We start from the raw sequence: 17,195 nt of genomic DNA, 5'->3' as shown, positions 1-17,195 counted from the left end.
GAGGAGCCCAGACCAAAAAAGTTTGAAAACAGCTTCTATCATGCACAAAGAGCCAGTTGTCTCTGAGAGGTGCCTGAGAATGTAGACTGATCTTCTGGAGTTGAACAATATAAACCAACCTGTTGATGTTCATGCTATAGCAAATGCTCATTGTAGAAATATTTAGTGAAATTGCCTTTATGATTTAAATATGTTGTCATTCGCACTCTTCTTAACTCCTTGTTCATATTGTTGAATTTGTGTAAGCGAACTCATGAAAAATGCAACTTCATAGTATAAAATTTTCCATGTAACAATGGTAATCTTTAAAATCTTCTGTCCTTTTCATTTGTCTTTTCTAAATACAAGTATTCCTTTAGAAAATTAGGTGTAGAGCCAGGTGTGGATGTGTATACCATGAAAATGGAACCCAAGCGAGAGTACAGGTGTAAATGTATGGAGTAACTGTAGTGCTGTGTTATGAATGCACTGGTCTCAGGAAGAAATTAAACCTAGTTTATTTTGATGGAAAGTTGGTTTCATTATACCCAAATGTTACTTTTTAAAGAAATGTGAAAGGTGATCCCATTAATTTTTTGAGAAGACGTGTAGAGAATCTATAATTTTACATTTTGTGATTTGAGAGCCAAAACCGATCTCTAGAACAAAGACAATTTATTCTAAAATGAACCATATGCAGATGAGGGAAGTGACACATTTTTAAAAAGTATTTATTTAATTATCTCTTGCAAAAAAGGCAAAGGAATCACCACACATTTTTTTTTTCCTGTTGGAAGTCTTTGGAAAGAATCTTATAGCTTTTATTAAAAAGTGTGATAGTGTTAACAGTTTTTTTTTTTTTTTTAATCATCTGTAGTGTAGTCATTAGGAAATCTTTAATCAGGCTTTGCTGAATCTTTCTGTGAAGAAATCGATTCTCAGTTCTATAAATTATATTGAATGTTCTGAACCAGTTGAACTACATTCCATTGCTAGTCTAGACTGTCCATTCTGCCTCATTGTTTTCTCTAATCCAGTAGATTATTTCAGACTAGATTGATTATATTGGGCCAACTTTCATTTGATCACTCACAAATTCGCTAATTGTCCATTAGGCAACTGTTCCCATAGAGTTCTTGGCTTTGTGGGAGACATAGATTGGTCATGTTTCCTGTAGTAGAAGCATAGAATCTCCACATGAAGGCAGGAAATACAGAATTATAACATTGTGGAGCTGGAATCTCGACACATATGTAGTCATATCTGATTGTCTCTGATGCCAGGAACTTCCTGCCTCCTCAGGCAGAATGCTGTATTATTGGAGAGCTCTGACTGATGAAATCTTAGTTGTGCATACAGAAATCTTCATTTTAAGAGTCATGTAAATGGTTAGAGTTTTTATCATAAATGGATATTGAATTTTATCAAATGCTTTTTTTCTCATCTATTGAGATGATCATGTGATTTTTGTCCTTTTTCCTGTTGATGTGGTGTATCACATTGATTGATTTGCATCTGTTGAACTATCCTTATGTCCCTGGGATGAACCCAACTTGATCATGGTGTATAATCTTTTTTACATGTTGTTGGATTCTGTTTGTTAATATTCTGTTGAAGACTTTTGCATCTGTGTTCATCAACAATATTGGCCTATAGTTTTCTTTTTTGGTAATGTTTTGTCTGGCTTTGGTATCAGGGTGATGGTGGCTTCATAGAATGAGTTTGGGAGTATTCTCTCCTCTTCAATCTTTTGGAAGAGTTTGAGAAGGATTGGTATGAGCTCTTCTTTGTATGTTTGATAGAATTCCCTAGAGAAGCCATCTGGTCCTGGTCTTTTGTTTCCAGAGAGTTTTAAATAACAAGTTCATACCATATAGCACAGGGAACTATATTCAATATCTTATAATAACTTACAGTGAAAGAGAATATGAAAATGAATATATGTGTGTTCACGTATGACTGAAGCATTATGCTGTGCACCAGAAATTGACACAACATTATAAACTGACTATACCTATAGATAGATAGATAGATAGATAGATAGATAGATAGATAGATAGATGAAAAAATCATGTAAATGGTGAAACATAAGTGATACTGAAGAGAAGGATAGGAAAAATGAGTTTAAAATTAGTTCATGTAGTAAGGTTCATGGATCATATCTTCAAGGAAGGTCAATTATTTTTGAGTTTCATGGAATGGGAAGGATTTTTAAAAGGCAAAGATAGAGGGGCTCTCTTAACACCAGAAAAGCATAAGACCTGTTTGGTGTGAGTTTATAGAGCAATCACCCTGTGCATCTGGCATATAGCAGATTGTCAGTAAATAGTTCTTGAATAAAGGACAGAATTAATAACTGAATGAATGACTGCAAAAAAAGTCTTTCTTGTCCAGACTGATGGTGGCAAGGGAGCTGTAACAGAAGACTGATGACAAACAAGGACATTGACCTCTCTGTACACTTCAGTCCTAGCCTAGATTCTGCATTTGTAGAGTTACCCTTGCAAGGGGGACTAACATTCATTTATTTTTACCCACTGCATAGAATTTTGAAAACCTACTTTCCCCTTGTGTCTTAATAAAGTACTGGTTTTTGCATCTCTCTAAAAAGGCTGCAAATTGCTGCCCTTCTCTTGAACCAGAACAAAGACCTTATTATGATTTTCCTGGAAAAAAAGTCATATTTTCTGTCTGGAACTCCACCTCCTCTTACCCCTGCTATTTAAGTATTAAAAATGCCATATATTTGAGTCACTTCCTTCTAGGATGGGTTCTCTTTTGGTTCATTCTAAAATGATGTGAAATGTTAGAATTTTGTAGATAATTCAGCTTCCCACAGTCTCTGTGAGACCCCCCCTTTCTGTTGGAAATAACACTATTGTAATGCAAGTGCCCCCAATACCCTGTAGAATCTCAAAGATTCTATAAATGGCTGACCATATGATATCCCTTTTACACATATTTCAATCTATGTTATCCCAAATGGACTCTTGTGTGTTAAGTGTCCAGTTGAAAGAGGACATAGTCCCATCACTGGGGTTGACTTAAAATAAACCTTTGGCAGAAGAGGGAGAGCTAATAAAAAATTAGAGATGAGCTTTGTTCCTTCTTTTTTTTTTTTCTAATATAGAGGATAACACTTTGGTAGAAATGGCTTGAATACTATTTTCTAACTTAACCCTCACAATTTAAGCTTATAACTTCACAACTTTGAAGCCAATGAAGCATGAGGTATATTGTCGGCACAGGATGCCCCAAACGTGGCAATGTTATCACATTCTCATGTAAAAATGGGATCAAACTTCAAACTGAGCTGGATGAATTCATTCCAGCTTTGACAGTCTATTCTATGTACCTTTATCAGCTGCAAAATGCAAATGGTGTTTAGCTACCGTGTACTGAATCTTAGACATAGATATCTTATTTAGGGAACCATTTACCTAGAGAGGTAAACCAAAAGCCTTTTGTAACCAAGAACATTGTGGGGGAAAGTCAATTCACAGACTCAAAGGAAAATGGAATAGAAAATAACCTCTTAAGTGCTAGTTTATCCCAAACTCGTGCAAAAAGTTATACGACTAGTCTTTCTGAACATGTTAAGAAATCAAACAATGCAGCTGAAGAAAGGTATGAGAGAATAATCCAAATTTAGAAACACGTTGCTCTTGAAATACAGCCTAACTGAGATCCGCTGCAGATTGAAAAGGAGCATCTTATGGACAATTGATTGTTTCTTGAAAAATAATGAAAACAAGCTTTGAAAATGTGTGTATGAAAACACTGACCTATATGGAGAGAAAAGGCAGCATTTGCTTTGTAATGCTATCAGGCGGTAATTCAATTTCCGTTAACCGAACTTCAAGTATTCTGTTTCAGGTCATAGATCGGTGGTGCTTATCATATAAATTGGCCAATAAGATTTGCAAATAATACTTTCAGTGCTTGGTTTTGTGGATGTAGCTCTAGAAAAGAAAATCAATTTAATTCTATGCATTGGTTTTCGCCTTAAAAATTCATGCAATTTGAATATGATTGACAGGGCATGGCATCATTATGCAGTCTGTTAGATGGACCGATTATGCTTATGAATACAAGAGTGGAGTGAATGAAAGCAACATGTAATTGATTCTACTCTTGGTCTGACTGTTCATTAACAGTTTGAATGTAGCGCAGTTGCTTCTCAAATGGAAAACCAGGAGAGCAACCTGTATGTGTTCTCTCATTTGTTTTAAAATTCATTATGCTAATATTTTTTTTGCAAAATGTTTTTGCTGCATTTGTTTTGCCAAGAAGTCTGATCGAATCTTTGTAAATGATTCTACTGCTTTCAATATGTATTTGGCATTCCAATCAGACATTTTTCAATTTACACATTTGGAAATGAAAGCAGGCTCCCTCCCGCACCCTTTTCAAAGAAATCCTTCTCTCCTACCCTCCTTTTCTTCATAGTGCAGACTGATTTCCCAGGATAGAACAAGATGGGGGAGCATGAGGTGATGGTTATAGCTTCCAAACAAAAGAGCTGATTTATAGACTGATTGATTTCAGAAATAGGAGGACAAAAACAGGCTCCATTTGCCTTGCCACGCTTAAGTCAGATAAAGCACAAAAGGGCCTACCATCTCATTTTTCACACCTCTTCCCAGGGTTGCATTTGAAACGCTGAAGAAGTATACAACTTGCATTGTTGTTTTCTTAGCTCTCCTCAATTGTGTAAGAAAGGGCTTCAAATGCATAGAGGTTGTCCTTCCTTTCTGGAATGCAGAGCTGGACATTTCAGGGAAACAGCATTATTTTTATTGCTCACAGGGAGATAGATATGATGCTGATTCTGTAACAGCCATCCCTATCCTTTCTTTTGCCCACAAGTTCCTGCCAGATTTTAAGACAGGAGAAACAACAAAATTAGTCGTAGGCCAGGCAGTTCTATCTAGGAGCTACAATTATACTGTAATCTCCAAATTAGATTATATTTACAATAAATAAGTGTATTAATTTCATATTCCAGTCTTTCTCTAGCTCTGATTTTTTTTATTAAATCAGTAGTTGACTGATTAAGATAATAAGTCTGAGAACTCCATCTTAAAATAGATTTTTTTCCCCTTCTGAATAGAACTTTTAAGATCTACTCTCTTAACCTCTTTCAAATATACAATATAGTATTATTAACAATAGTCACCATTTTTTACTTCCTGACAGGCAGGGTCAATGCCCCTATTCAACCCTGAAGTAGTTTCAGAAGACAGACATCACCGCTCTGCACCCCCATAAAATTATGGGAGTAAAATCTCTGAAGGGGGAATGAGACAGGAAGGAAGGGGGCAGGGCACAGTCATTCAACAAGTAACAGCAACTAGCACCAATGTGGCGAAAAATTCAACTGCCAGGAGGCCTTAAGGCCCAACATGGCGGGAGATTTGACTTCCAGTAGACCTTGAGCTTCATTATACGTTCACTGTAATATATTAACATGGTAAATGACACTCCCACGGGTGTCATGACAGTCCCAAGGGTGACCATAAAAGGTCAAAGAATGGGCAATGGCCCAGTTCCTAGGAATCCCAGCCCCTTTCCCAAAAAGTAGTTGGAATAGTCTTACCACTTGTTAACTTATGAAGCTACTGAGCCCATAAAAACTAACAACCCCCACACCTCTTGGTCTCTCTCCCATCTGAGCAAGATGGCCCATGCTCTGTCTTTGGGATGTGTATCTACTCTTACTTTCAACTGAGCACCCAGCCCCCATACCTGTGACCTTTTTGCCTTCTGAAATAGCCTGTGCTCTGTGGAGTATGTATCTCTCTGAATAAATCTACCTTTATTCAGATTAAAAAAAAAAATAGTTGCCAAACTGTACATTATGTCCCCAGAACTTATTTATTTTATCTCTCAAAGTTTGTACCTTTTGATCCTTTTCACCCATTTCACTCATCCCCCTACCCCATCCCCAACCTCTGACTATCCAGTCTGTTCCCTGTATTTGTGAGTTTGCTGGGGTTTTGTCTGGTTTTTGTTTATTTTTGATTCTAAAAAAAGTGAGATCATGCACTACTTGTCTTCCTCTGTCTGACTTATTTTACTTAGCGTAATGCCCTCACGTTCCATCCATGTTATCACAAATGGCTGAATTTCCTTCTTTTTATGGCTCAATAATATTCCATTGTATGCATGTTTTTTATATATATATAATATATATATTCCATTGAATGCATGTATGTGTGTGTGTGTGTGCATATATATAACATTTTTTCTACCCATTCATCCATTGATAGACCCTTGGTTTTTATTTCCACGTGTTGGCTATTGTAAATAATGCTGCAATGAACATGAGAGTGCAGATATATCTGAGTTACTGTTTTTGTTTCCTTTGAATAAATAGCCAGATGTGTAATTGTTAGATCATATGGCAGTTCAATTTTTAATTTTTAAAGAAACTTCCATACTGTTTTCATGGATGGTTGCATGGAAATAATCATATCAGCTATTTCTATATTAACTTATTTATCTACCACAAGACTGGCATTTGATAAACATGCTAACCCTAAAGTAGCCCCACGTGTCTGGAGAATCCATTGTGTCCATTTTAAAACATGCTCATAAATTTTTTGCCATTCCTCCCATCAAGAGGATAAGGTCTAAATGATTCTGTTTGAAGTGGATGGAATTGTGTGACAGTTGCAACCAATCAGTAGTAGGAGTAGCACTGTGTTACTCCCAAGGCTGGGGTAAAACGGATAACACAGCTTCCACCTCTGGTCCCCTTGGTCTTGGAGCCCTGAGCTGTCAGATTAAGCAGTCTGACTGTTTGGAGCCTCCTACGAGGAATCCCAGACTAGCCCTCACAGAGTCCCTGAGGCTCCATGAAGAGGGAGAAATACCTGGCCAGCCCTTAGCTGCTGCAGCCCCGCTGCTCCCCTGCCAACCACTGGCTAAATACAACCATATGAGCATCTCTGTGCCAGACACCCAGCTTAGCTCTTTCATAATTTCTGATCCAGAAAAACCATAAAAAATAATAAAGTGATTGTTGTTGTCTGAAGTCATCAGATTTTGGGGTAATTACTTGCACAGCAATAGCTAATCAGAATTTGCATGTATGCAAAGTATGAGGCTAAAGTAAGTGGAATTCATGATAAACACACCAAACTTAACATATATACAAATGTATGCCATTTCCTTCAACAAGCAGTCACTCTGGGGAAAGTTTGCCTGTAGTCTTTCTGGTAGTGTGTCTCCCAATGCTGATCTGACTCTGGGCATAATTCTGCCTCCTCTGGATCCATTGAATGAGGGAAAATAGATGAAATTTTCTATATTGTCCTTTTCATCTCTAAAAATTCTTGACCATTATACAAAATTCTTTGGTAACTGAGTTACCTAAGAAGTATGTTCCTGTACTACGTGTTCACTATAAGGTATGTAGGACTCTGCGTATTAAAGTTATAGTAACACTTTAAACATAGATATAAGCCACATAGGAGAAAAATTCCATTTTTCCACCATTTAAACCCTACTTTTTCTGAAAACAACTGTTTTATATACAGAGATTATTGAGAGCAGCAAAATAAAAGAAAGATATATCTAATGGAGTTACTCTTTTAAATCCCTTGAAATTTCATGTACATATTTAATTTGATTTTTTTTTGTATTTATAGTGATATAAGATCATCTTTAGAAACCACATTAACAGTTTTTATATGCTATAGGAATATGGTAGGTGGGATTTGGGAGTATGGTTTAATAAACCATATACTCTTTGCTTTAATACTTAAATTTTGTATAGGTAATGCATTCACATAATTTAAATATCAAAAAATACAACAAGTAAGCAGTGAAAAGTCTCCTTCCCATATTTGCCCTCATCTTTGTAGTTTTCATCACTTCCCTAGTAGGCTAACCACTGCTATTAATTACTTGTGGATCTTTCCAGAGACAGAGTTTGCATGTATTAACTAAGACAAACATGCATTCTTTTCTACACCTGTGGGTTTTTTTTTTTTACACTAATGGTAATATATTTAACACATTTGCATCCCTTCCTTCCTTCCATCCTTCCTTCCTTCCTTCCTTCTTTTCTTCCTTCTTTTCTTCTTAGTAATATATCTTGGATATCTCTCCATACTGATACATAAAGATACTCATTACCCTTTTTACAGAAACATAATATTTCATTGTGGAAATGCACAATTACTTCACTGGTCCCCAATGATGGACATTTAGGTTGTTTCCAAGCATATCATGCACAGGATACACTCCTCGAAGTAGAATTATTGCATCAGTTGAAGTCTACATTTGCAATTTTGAAAGATACGGTTAAAACTCTCTCTCTGGGGATGGTGCCAATTTGCATTTCATTGTTTAAGCACATTGCAGAAACTTGAACCATGACTGATGCTCATTTATCTGGACAATAATGAATTAGGCTACTTAGAATCTATAGTTTGATTCTTGATAAGCATGTGAAAGAGGGATTGCATTTGAGAGCTGCAAAGAATCTCAGAGGTCATCTTATTCAACTCCTTCTTTTAGGTTTCAAGACAGAAGCCCAAAGAGGAGAATGACTTGTCCATGGTCAATAGACATCAGTCACAGATCTGAGGCTTCTGCCTTATAATCAGGTCTTAGGACTTACATTCTAGTGTTTTTTTTTTTTTTTCTCCACACCAGAGGGAAAATGATAGCTGTCTGTCATTCCCGCATGTGTGCTCAAGATGCCTGGGTTGCCATAGCTGCTGTTGCTGCTGAGGAGGATAATGACCACTTCTTGGGTGTCTGCACGTACCAGGCATCAAATTAAACACTTCTATTTACATTGTCTTACTTACATTACGAGATCCACAAATTCATATGCACGATAAAGCATTGCCCATAAATCAAATGAATATGTCTTACATATGTATGTCCACTACAGAGATTGCTTTGTATTTAATAAGACGTAAATTAACACAAAGCATCATTGAAATTTTAATAGCTGCTTGTCTCTAACCTGTTCTCAGTCAATGGATTTTGAAACCACTACAAAATGTTTTTGATTTTTTTAATGTTAAGCATTTAAAACTTTTTGTTGTCATAAATGTAAATTTTAAATTTATTTGTTAATTACATGCAATTTGACAACATGTATACTATTTGGCAAAGTCATAATTAAGCATCATAATGACTGCTGCTGGGGGGATCAAGAATGGAGATGAAAGGAGGGAGAAATAGGTAAAGAATGGGAAAACAGACTTTTATAGTTGTTTATTTTTAGCATTTGTTTTACTATATTTATTGGGTTAAATAGCTATCGTACTCATCAGGTACATTTAAGATGAGGTGGTTGTTTGGGTTGAAAATGCTAGTAACTCACCTTTCTCTGAAATGTTGTGTAGGTTAGCTTTTCATGACATGCTTGATTTGGCACTAGCCTACCTCTCCATTCCTGGCTTCTCATGTTCTTCAACAGACCCTGCATGTGCCATCTTTTATAATCCTCTCTTTTTGTATATCCTGTATTTCCTACTTGGAATACCTGTCTCTAAATGAACTTCCACTCAGTCTTCAAGATTCAGTTTATATTTCCTCTTTATTGCATAGTCTCTCCACTGTTAAGATCAGTATGCAAGTTACAAAACAGTACATATATTTAAATGATTAAAGTCAAGTAACATGCTTAGAATGGTGTTTGGCACCCAATGTTTACTAAATGTTAGGCCTTATTACTATTTTATTAAATTATATTTTTCTGTCATGAGATTTCTACCTCCCTAAGGCCATGGATGTGCTATATCTGGTCCGTCTTTGTATTTCTATTGCTTGGCAAATAGGTGATTAGTAAATATTTGAATGATTGAGTGTATGCTTTTTAGGAGGCTCTAAATAGCAATACTGTAGTAATCCATGTTGGGAGGAGGGTATGTGTGTATGTACAACATTTTAAAAACTGCTATATTGAGATAAAATTGAGATATTAAATAAATAAATAAATAAATAAATAAATAAATAAATAAATAAATAAAATGACCAGTTAAAAAATAAAAATAAAAAAATAAAATCCTGTGCCAATTAAAAAAAATTGAAATATTAAAAAGAGGGCCCTTATACTCACAAAGCTTGTGAGCCACTTACCCATGTTGAAAGTCCCTTTTCACTGCCTAGACATCACTCTGTACTCCATCTGTCTTCATTACAAGGTTAAGTATCAGTGATGTCACAAGCACAGAAAAGACCACAGAGATCATCTAAGCAGCTGATTTGTTTTAGGATAAGGAAGATGGGGCCAGTGAAATGATGGCTGTATCCTCTAGTCAGGCCTGGGGCTGGAATTCGAAGGCAGGCCTCCTGAATGGATTTTATAACAGAAAGAGGGGAACCCCGTGGTGTGGAAGAGTTACCCTTGAGGACTGCAAACAATGAAAATCATGGAGGAAACTTCCTTCCAAGCCATATGTTGATTCGCCTCCCGCTTTGTGGATCTGAGAGGCCGTCGTGTGGGTCGATAGTAACACTTGATCTTGGGTGCTGTAAATTTCATATAGAGCATAAAATGCAGAGATAATAGTTTGATATTCAGGAGGTTCACTGTTTGTCCTCAGACGTAAATTAAATGGAGAACTGAAGCAAGGAATAATTTTTCACAAATTTCACTTTAAGTTTTGTGGACAATGATGGTTATGGGAAAAAGTGAAGAAAATACTGAGTTATTATGTCACTATTCCCTGCTCTTACGGGCTCCTCTCTCTCTCTTTTCTTCCTCTTAATGCCCCTAAGCCCTGTTTTTCCTTGGCTCAAGTAGATGCATTTTTATGACCCAATAAAAGGCATTTATTCTTGATCTTCTCCAGCCATAAAGTAAGGAAACCAAGGTCATATCCTATTGCTCTTCTATATATTAGGCATTTGATGTACAGAGGCAATGGGGAAGGAAGGGAATAAAAACATGGATTTCATCTTCAGCCATGGCTAAGAGGGTGTCAAAACTGCCCTGGGAGAGCAGGGTACAGGTTAATTTGTGGAAATTTACTCCCATGGGATACGCCGCAAAACTTAGGTTTCTGCGGTCAGACATATTTCAGAAACAGACCATTCTGTCCACCACCCAGCCCCCTGCACCCACTGTTCTGTGGAGATTCACAGTTCATTTCAGTATGCTAAATGTCCAGAGAAGTCCTGCACTAAGTTAACTGGTTTGACTTAATCTCACCTGGTGAGTCCCAAAGTTAATTGCTCTTTAAACCCGTATCTTACTGAACCCGCTTTGGGAAATCCTACATACAGAAATTCACTGCATAGTGTAGAGGACTTGTGTTTCTTTAGTATATGCGATTCTTAGCTGTTACTATTATTACAAAAAAATGTTGCTATGTGCTTTTTTTTTTTTTTTTTTTTTTTTAGGCTAAATACAACTTAATCTCCCTTTATTCTCTCCTTCTGTATCGTGGCAGTTCTCACTTTAAAGCCAGGTTTGCCAGTGAAATAACATCATGTGAACTCACTGATGAGGTTTCTGCCTATTTTGATCACAAGATAATATCTTTACCATTATCTGACAATGGTTTAAATACTGTTTAAAGTTGTTAAAGCTGAAATCAACATTTTGGTGGATTTTCTCAATGTCAAATCATACTCTCCACATTTAACAGGCAATCAACAAAGATTCTTCTCCCAGTGATTTATATTTTCTGGTTTTAAATTTCATATGCAATTTAAAGCTATTCTTCAGTTGCAGTTTGGTAAAGTGTTCTTATTCCCTTACTACCGTTTTTGAAATTCAGCGGTACTGATTAGCAAAACAAATAATTTCATTCCATTCTAATAGTCTAATAATATAAGACCAAATTTGTCTTTTTGATCAAAGTTGATTAGTTATTGTTACTCACATCAATGAAATGGGCTAATAATCCAGGTTAACAAGTGAGACTGAGAAGCAGAAGTTATAAGGCATTTTCAAGTAATTTGGATTAAAATTTGGTTTATTTCTTAGAATACTTATTGAGTTTGAAATAAAGAGTTTAAAACAGTTATGTTTTATTAAATCCCTCAATTTAAATGTTTATGTGTGCCACAATGACTGGTTTTATATGCAAAAACAAACAAATAAATTTTGTGTTTTTAATATAATTAGTTTGAAAAGTATAGACTGGTTTTCAAAAGTTTTAATATAGTGAAAATTAGAAGTTACGGAATTATTAAGAACCATTATCCCCAGCATAGCTCATGAATGTGAGCATCGGAGATTGCACTATAAATTGGTAGGAATGTTTAAAAATGATCCCTCTTATGGTTATTACTGATTATTATAAATTCTCTTGACATATTTTCAGAAACTTGCCCTTCTCTGTTGTGTACGATGCTTGACACTATTTAGTCTTATTTACAAGGAAAGTGATTTGCAGCATTGGTTCTTCCTTCCCGTGTCAATTTAGAATGCTCATTTTGTAGGCAATTATTTCTGCTTATTTCCCACCGAGGATTTGACTTTTGCCAGGGTGCCAATTATTTACATCTTACAGTATAATCTGTCTCACTTGGATCTGACCAACAACGATGGAACAATTTATAGGTAGGGGGTTCCTTTTCACAATTATCACCTTCCTGGGGAACTGCCTAATTTAAGAAGCTGTGCTATCCAAAATCTTTTAGCAGAGAAGCATTTGCATCATCAGTATTTCTTAGTTTGTCTTCAGGCTACAGCAGGAATACCTAAAATAAATAAAGCACCAATTATGTGAAAAGTGAAAAATACCTTGCTTATCCTATTTTTGCTTCCTTTTGCATTTACAGATGTCATCCATACCGTAGGACCAATAGCCAGAGGCCATATTAATGGTGCCCACAAGGAAGACCTTGCAAATTGCTATAGGTCATCGCTGAAGCTGGCGAAAGAAAATAACATCCAATCAGTCGTGAGTACTTTTATTCTCATTTCTTATTCTTTTTTTTTTTTCAGCCTTTATATACTGGAGATCAGTTTGGTCCAAAAAGAGGGTAGAAAATCATTTCCAAAATTTTGAAAACTAAGTTTAAGAATCTTAGGAAGTGATGTAGTCTATTGATTATCGTGACTCCACTCTTTTGTGTGCCCCAAATAGTCTGCTTAATTGTTCGTGATGTTCTGGAATTTAAAACCAGAGACTCTCAGAAGTGGAACCATCCCGCCGAATTTCTTTTTTGCCCCGTTGGCATTACTTTCTGAACAAAGTGTGTGTGTTTTAACTTGAAAGATGTTATTCTTTTAAATTTAGTTTTGTCTTCCTAAACGAATACTCTGTCGTTGGATATGCTACATCCCTTCTAAGTTTCATCAGTTTAGATGGGAGAGTTTGGAAAATGTGGATCTAATGTATTTCCTTACCAGTAGGCTGAGGAGAAAGGACGTCTCCTCTAGCTACATTTGGAAGTATTTATTTACCTGCTTTTCTTTTGCAACATGTCTTACGTTTATTACATCTCAATTATATCAGGAAAATAAAACTATATGAAAAATGAGAGTGTATATGCCCAATAGTAAGTTAATGTGGGAAGAATCCTTTGGGTCTTTTCACATAGATTATAACCTTGCTGAAATTGTGGGGCAGGAAGATGGTTAAACACTTGACTTCTTAGCAGGCTGAATGGATCAGCATTGCTTAGGAGTTCACAGAAGTGGTGGTTTTACTATTTGCATGAAGGAGCATTGAGAATCAGACTCATTTAGATAACCCTGGGTGGTCACTGTACTTTTTATGTACAATTATAAAGAAGTGTCTTTTTCAATGTACATTGGTGAGTTTGCTTAAAACACGAAAACTTTTTTCAAGCCAATTATACAGCCTTTTTTATCTTTGCCTGCTTATTAACAGAGCTAGATATTTCATTTCACTCTTTGATTTTTTTAAAAAAAATGTTTTTTCTTTGTAAATGCAATAAGTAAGACCCTATTCTGTCTTAGAGGAGAAAGCTGAAGTTCAAAGGGAACAGAGCCACGCAAACTATCAAACCAGTTGGCTAATTTTGTTCTCTACAGAAAAAATTTTTAAAAAGTCAGAACAGGTGTGTACATTCAGGGAATAATTAAAATTTTGTCATTATAGCTTACTGTGTAAAAGAGGCAAGTGTATGGAAAAATGGACACGTATAGAAGTTTCCAACTTGGGAAATATGGACCTTGACACCTGAAGAGAATTTGCTGATGAATTCACTAGCATCGCTAATGATTTTTTAAAGCCAATAAAAAGTAAAAAGAGACTAACCCATTGGAAACAGTGTAAAAACAGCACCTCTCCTTGTAAGAGGGAAAAATGAGTATCCCTAACTATGATGGTCTTAAAATAATCACATCTATCATTACTCTACTTGCTGCCACTTGGTAAAGAGAAGAAGAATCATGGGCTAAGTTAAATCAACTTTTATCAGATGGCCTACAATGCAATGCTCTAGTTATCTTGAGATTGGAATTAGGTCTGTGTTAACATCTTTGATGATGATTTTGAGGGGTTAATGACATGTTACTTGGATAAAATTAGCAGGTGGTACTAAACTGAAGTCATTTCAATACTAGTGAGTAAAAATGGAGATGGAACATATTTGTGAAATATGAAACAAAGTGTCCAGCTAAATTAGTCACCATGTTCTTGCATGATTGACTGGGTTGCCATCAAATATCTTGCCTCTGATTCTTAAAAAAAGGAATCTATCTTCCTTCACTTCTTCCTTCCTTTCCTTTTTTCTTGAAGAAGGAAATGGGGCTTTCCACTTTATGTGGAATGTCATGTTCTTGACCAACATTAAAAACACTAAAAATGCTAATGTCATCAAATCCTCCTTACATGGGGGGAAATGGTAAACTTTTAGAAACGTGATTATGACTGGATATGTCTTTTATTGTATAGGCTTGTACTGTGTAGATGTCATGATCAATGGGGAGAGAGAGTTGATATAAAAAGCCTGGTTAGTAAGATGAAAAATAAACTTAACTTGAGCTCATTTACATGCACATCAAAGAAAATTTCTCCAAAACCCTTTTATCGGATTAGTTTATTGTTTGTTCTACCAGTTATCACCATGTGACAATGAAAAAGTCATCTCAGTGTTTTCTTTAGTCTCAGTTTCCACATAGAAGGGTCCGTAAATTATTACTGTCTAACTCATGAGGCCATTATAGGGACCAGTTGAGATAATGGATGTAAGATAAGTGGAAAATGTAATTCTCTATAAAAGTACTTGGTAATATTACTTGAAGTATAAGATTTTCATAGTTTATGATTTGGCAAATTTAAGAGACTGAGATCATTCCTGCTTTGATATTCTGAGATAGACCTCTAGACATTATCATAACATTTCTTGATGTTCTTAAATCAGGAATAAATTATTATGAAGTATTTACTTAGTATATTTAGAAAGGACGAACTCAAATTTTTTTCTCCTCCTATGTAGAGAAAATCCTCGTTCTTCCCTACTGTGTTTTTCCCTGTGAGTCTCCTTTACTACTGACACAGAACACTTCACTTCTGGTCACCAAATGTGTAGAGATTTTTCCAACGCTAAGCAGTTCTCTGAGATACCACCTGGGTGTCTTATGATTTAGCTCAATTCTGACATTGTATACCTGGCAATAATGTCAGGCCCTGTAGGATAAGGGCTCAGTCCCACAAGTCTGCTCCACCTCCTGTCACACATGTGCTTAAGGTGCCAGTCATAAGCCCAGGTTGTCACCTGTGCTTCCAACCAACTGGCTACAGACTGGAAGGTCCAGCAACCCTCTGCTTGGGTTCAATTAATTTTTTTTGAACAACTCACAGAACTCAGGGAAACATTTGTGTTTATCAGTTTATTAAAGGGTATGATAAAGGATTCAGATGAACAGCCAGACGAAGCTGAAGTTCCATAAGGCGAGGTCTAGGTGGGTCCCGAGTACAGGAGCTTCTGTCCCTGTGGAGTTGAGATGGGTTATCCTGGTGTAGATGTATTTGCTCACCTGGAAGCTTCTTGAACTCTGTACCATTGGGATTTTATGAAGACTGACTCATGAAGGCATGATCAATCATTTACTTCATTTCCAGCCCTTTTCCCCTCTCTGGAGGAGGAGGGGTGGAGCTGACAATTCCAAGTTTCTAATCATGTCTTAGTCTTTCTGATGACCAGCCCCCATCCAGAGGTCATCCAGGAGCCCACTCACTGTCACCTCATTAGAGCAGAAGAGCTTCTAATGCTTTTATCACTTAGAAACTGACAAGGGTTTTAGGAGCCCTGGCCCAGGCTCGGGGTCCAAGACAAATATTAGAACAAGAGATGCTCCCAGCGTTATCACTTAGGAAATTACAGGAGTTTCCAGAGCTCTGTGCCAGGAACTGGGGACAGAAACCAATATACATTTTCTGTTATCACATAATATCATATTTATTTAGGTAATTAAAATAGCTATTAATGTTGTTAATAACAACTAATATTATCTTATTCATAATCATTAATATCTTTGTTAATATTATAAACTCATGTCTGTATTGGCAGCACAGAACATTTTTTACTAGTAGTCGCACTGTACAAAGTTAAATTATACTAATCTTGTTACCACATTTAACTGCCTTTAATTTGTTGTCTAATTTTTAACTTTTCAAAAAATACTCCTACATTATTATGGTTTCTTCCACTATGCGTTCTTTTACAAGAAAGCTTCAAAATGAATAAAGGGTAACCGGTTAGGATGGGGTAACAGATATGTAACAAAGGAGCTATAAGGCAATGTGGTAAATGTCATAATGGGAGAGCATTATTCTACTGGTCTGGATGTAGATATGTGTGGAAGCTACAGATAACCTCAAAATCTTTGTGGTCTACATTCAGAGACCCTGGCTTATGGATACGCCATTATCTCTGTGCTGTGCTATTTGAAACTGACAATCTCCTCAGCCATAGAACAGGGACTTGGCAAAATCATGTATGAATGTTCTACTGTCTCAGACTAGACATGACACACGTCGTTTCTACTTCCATGTGATTCGCCAAAGTTATTCACACAGCCTTGTCTATCTGCGACTGGGCCAGGGAGATGTCTGTTAATAAATGAAATATTTGATGGGTACCACTTTTCTTACAAAGTTAAGCCAAAGGCTTTGGGAATTACAGTAGATGGGTCAGAGATTTCTGCTTTATTCTAATTTCTCCAAAGGAATATATTCTTCAAAATTTTACTGAAGGTAAAACAAATAATTGAGCATTTATTTATTTAATAAATAATAAGACCTACTTGTGTTCCTAGA

General features: G+C 36.1%; 1 protein-coding gene across 3 annotated transcripts in view; it reads left to right on the top strand.

Annotated features, from left to right (window-relative positions):
- Positions 1–17,195, top strand: part of MACROD2 (mono-ADP ribosylhydrolase 2) — a 1,866,240-nt gene that overhangs the window by 1,109,440 nt on the left and 739,605 nt on the right. For all 3 annotated transcript variants that reach the window (XM_032461806.1, XM_032461805.1, XM_032461804.1), the window contains exon 6: positions 12,742–12,863. In XM_032461806.1, coding sequence (XP_032317697.1) covers positions 12,742–12,863 — 122 coding nt within the window. The remainder of the gene's footprint in view (positions 1–12,741; positions 12,864–17,195) is intronic.

This window comes from Camelus ferus, chromosome 19 (genome assembly GCF_009834535.1).
Source record: "Camelus ferus isolate YT-003-E chromosome 19, BCGSAC_Cfer_1.0, whole genome shotgun sequence".
In the NCBI taxonomy this organism is placed as follows: Eukaryota; Metazoa; Chordata; class Mammalia; order Artiodactyla; family Camelidae; genus Camelus; species Camelus ferus.
This window is presented reverse-complemented; position numbering and strand designations above follow the sequence as displayed.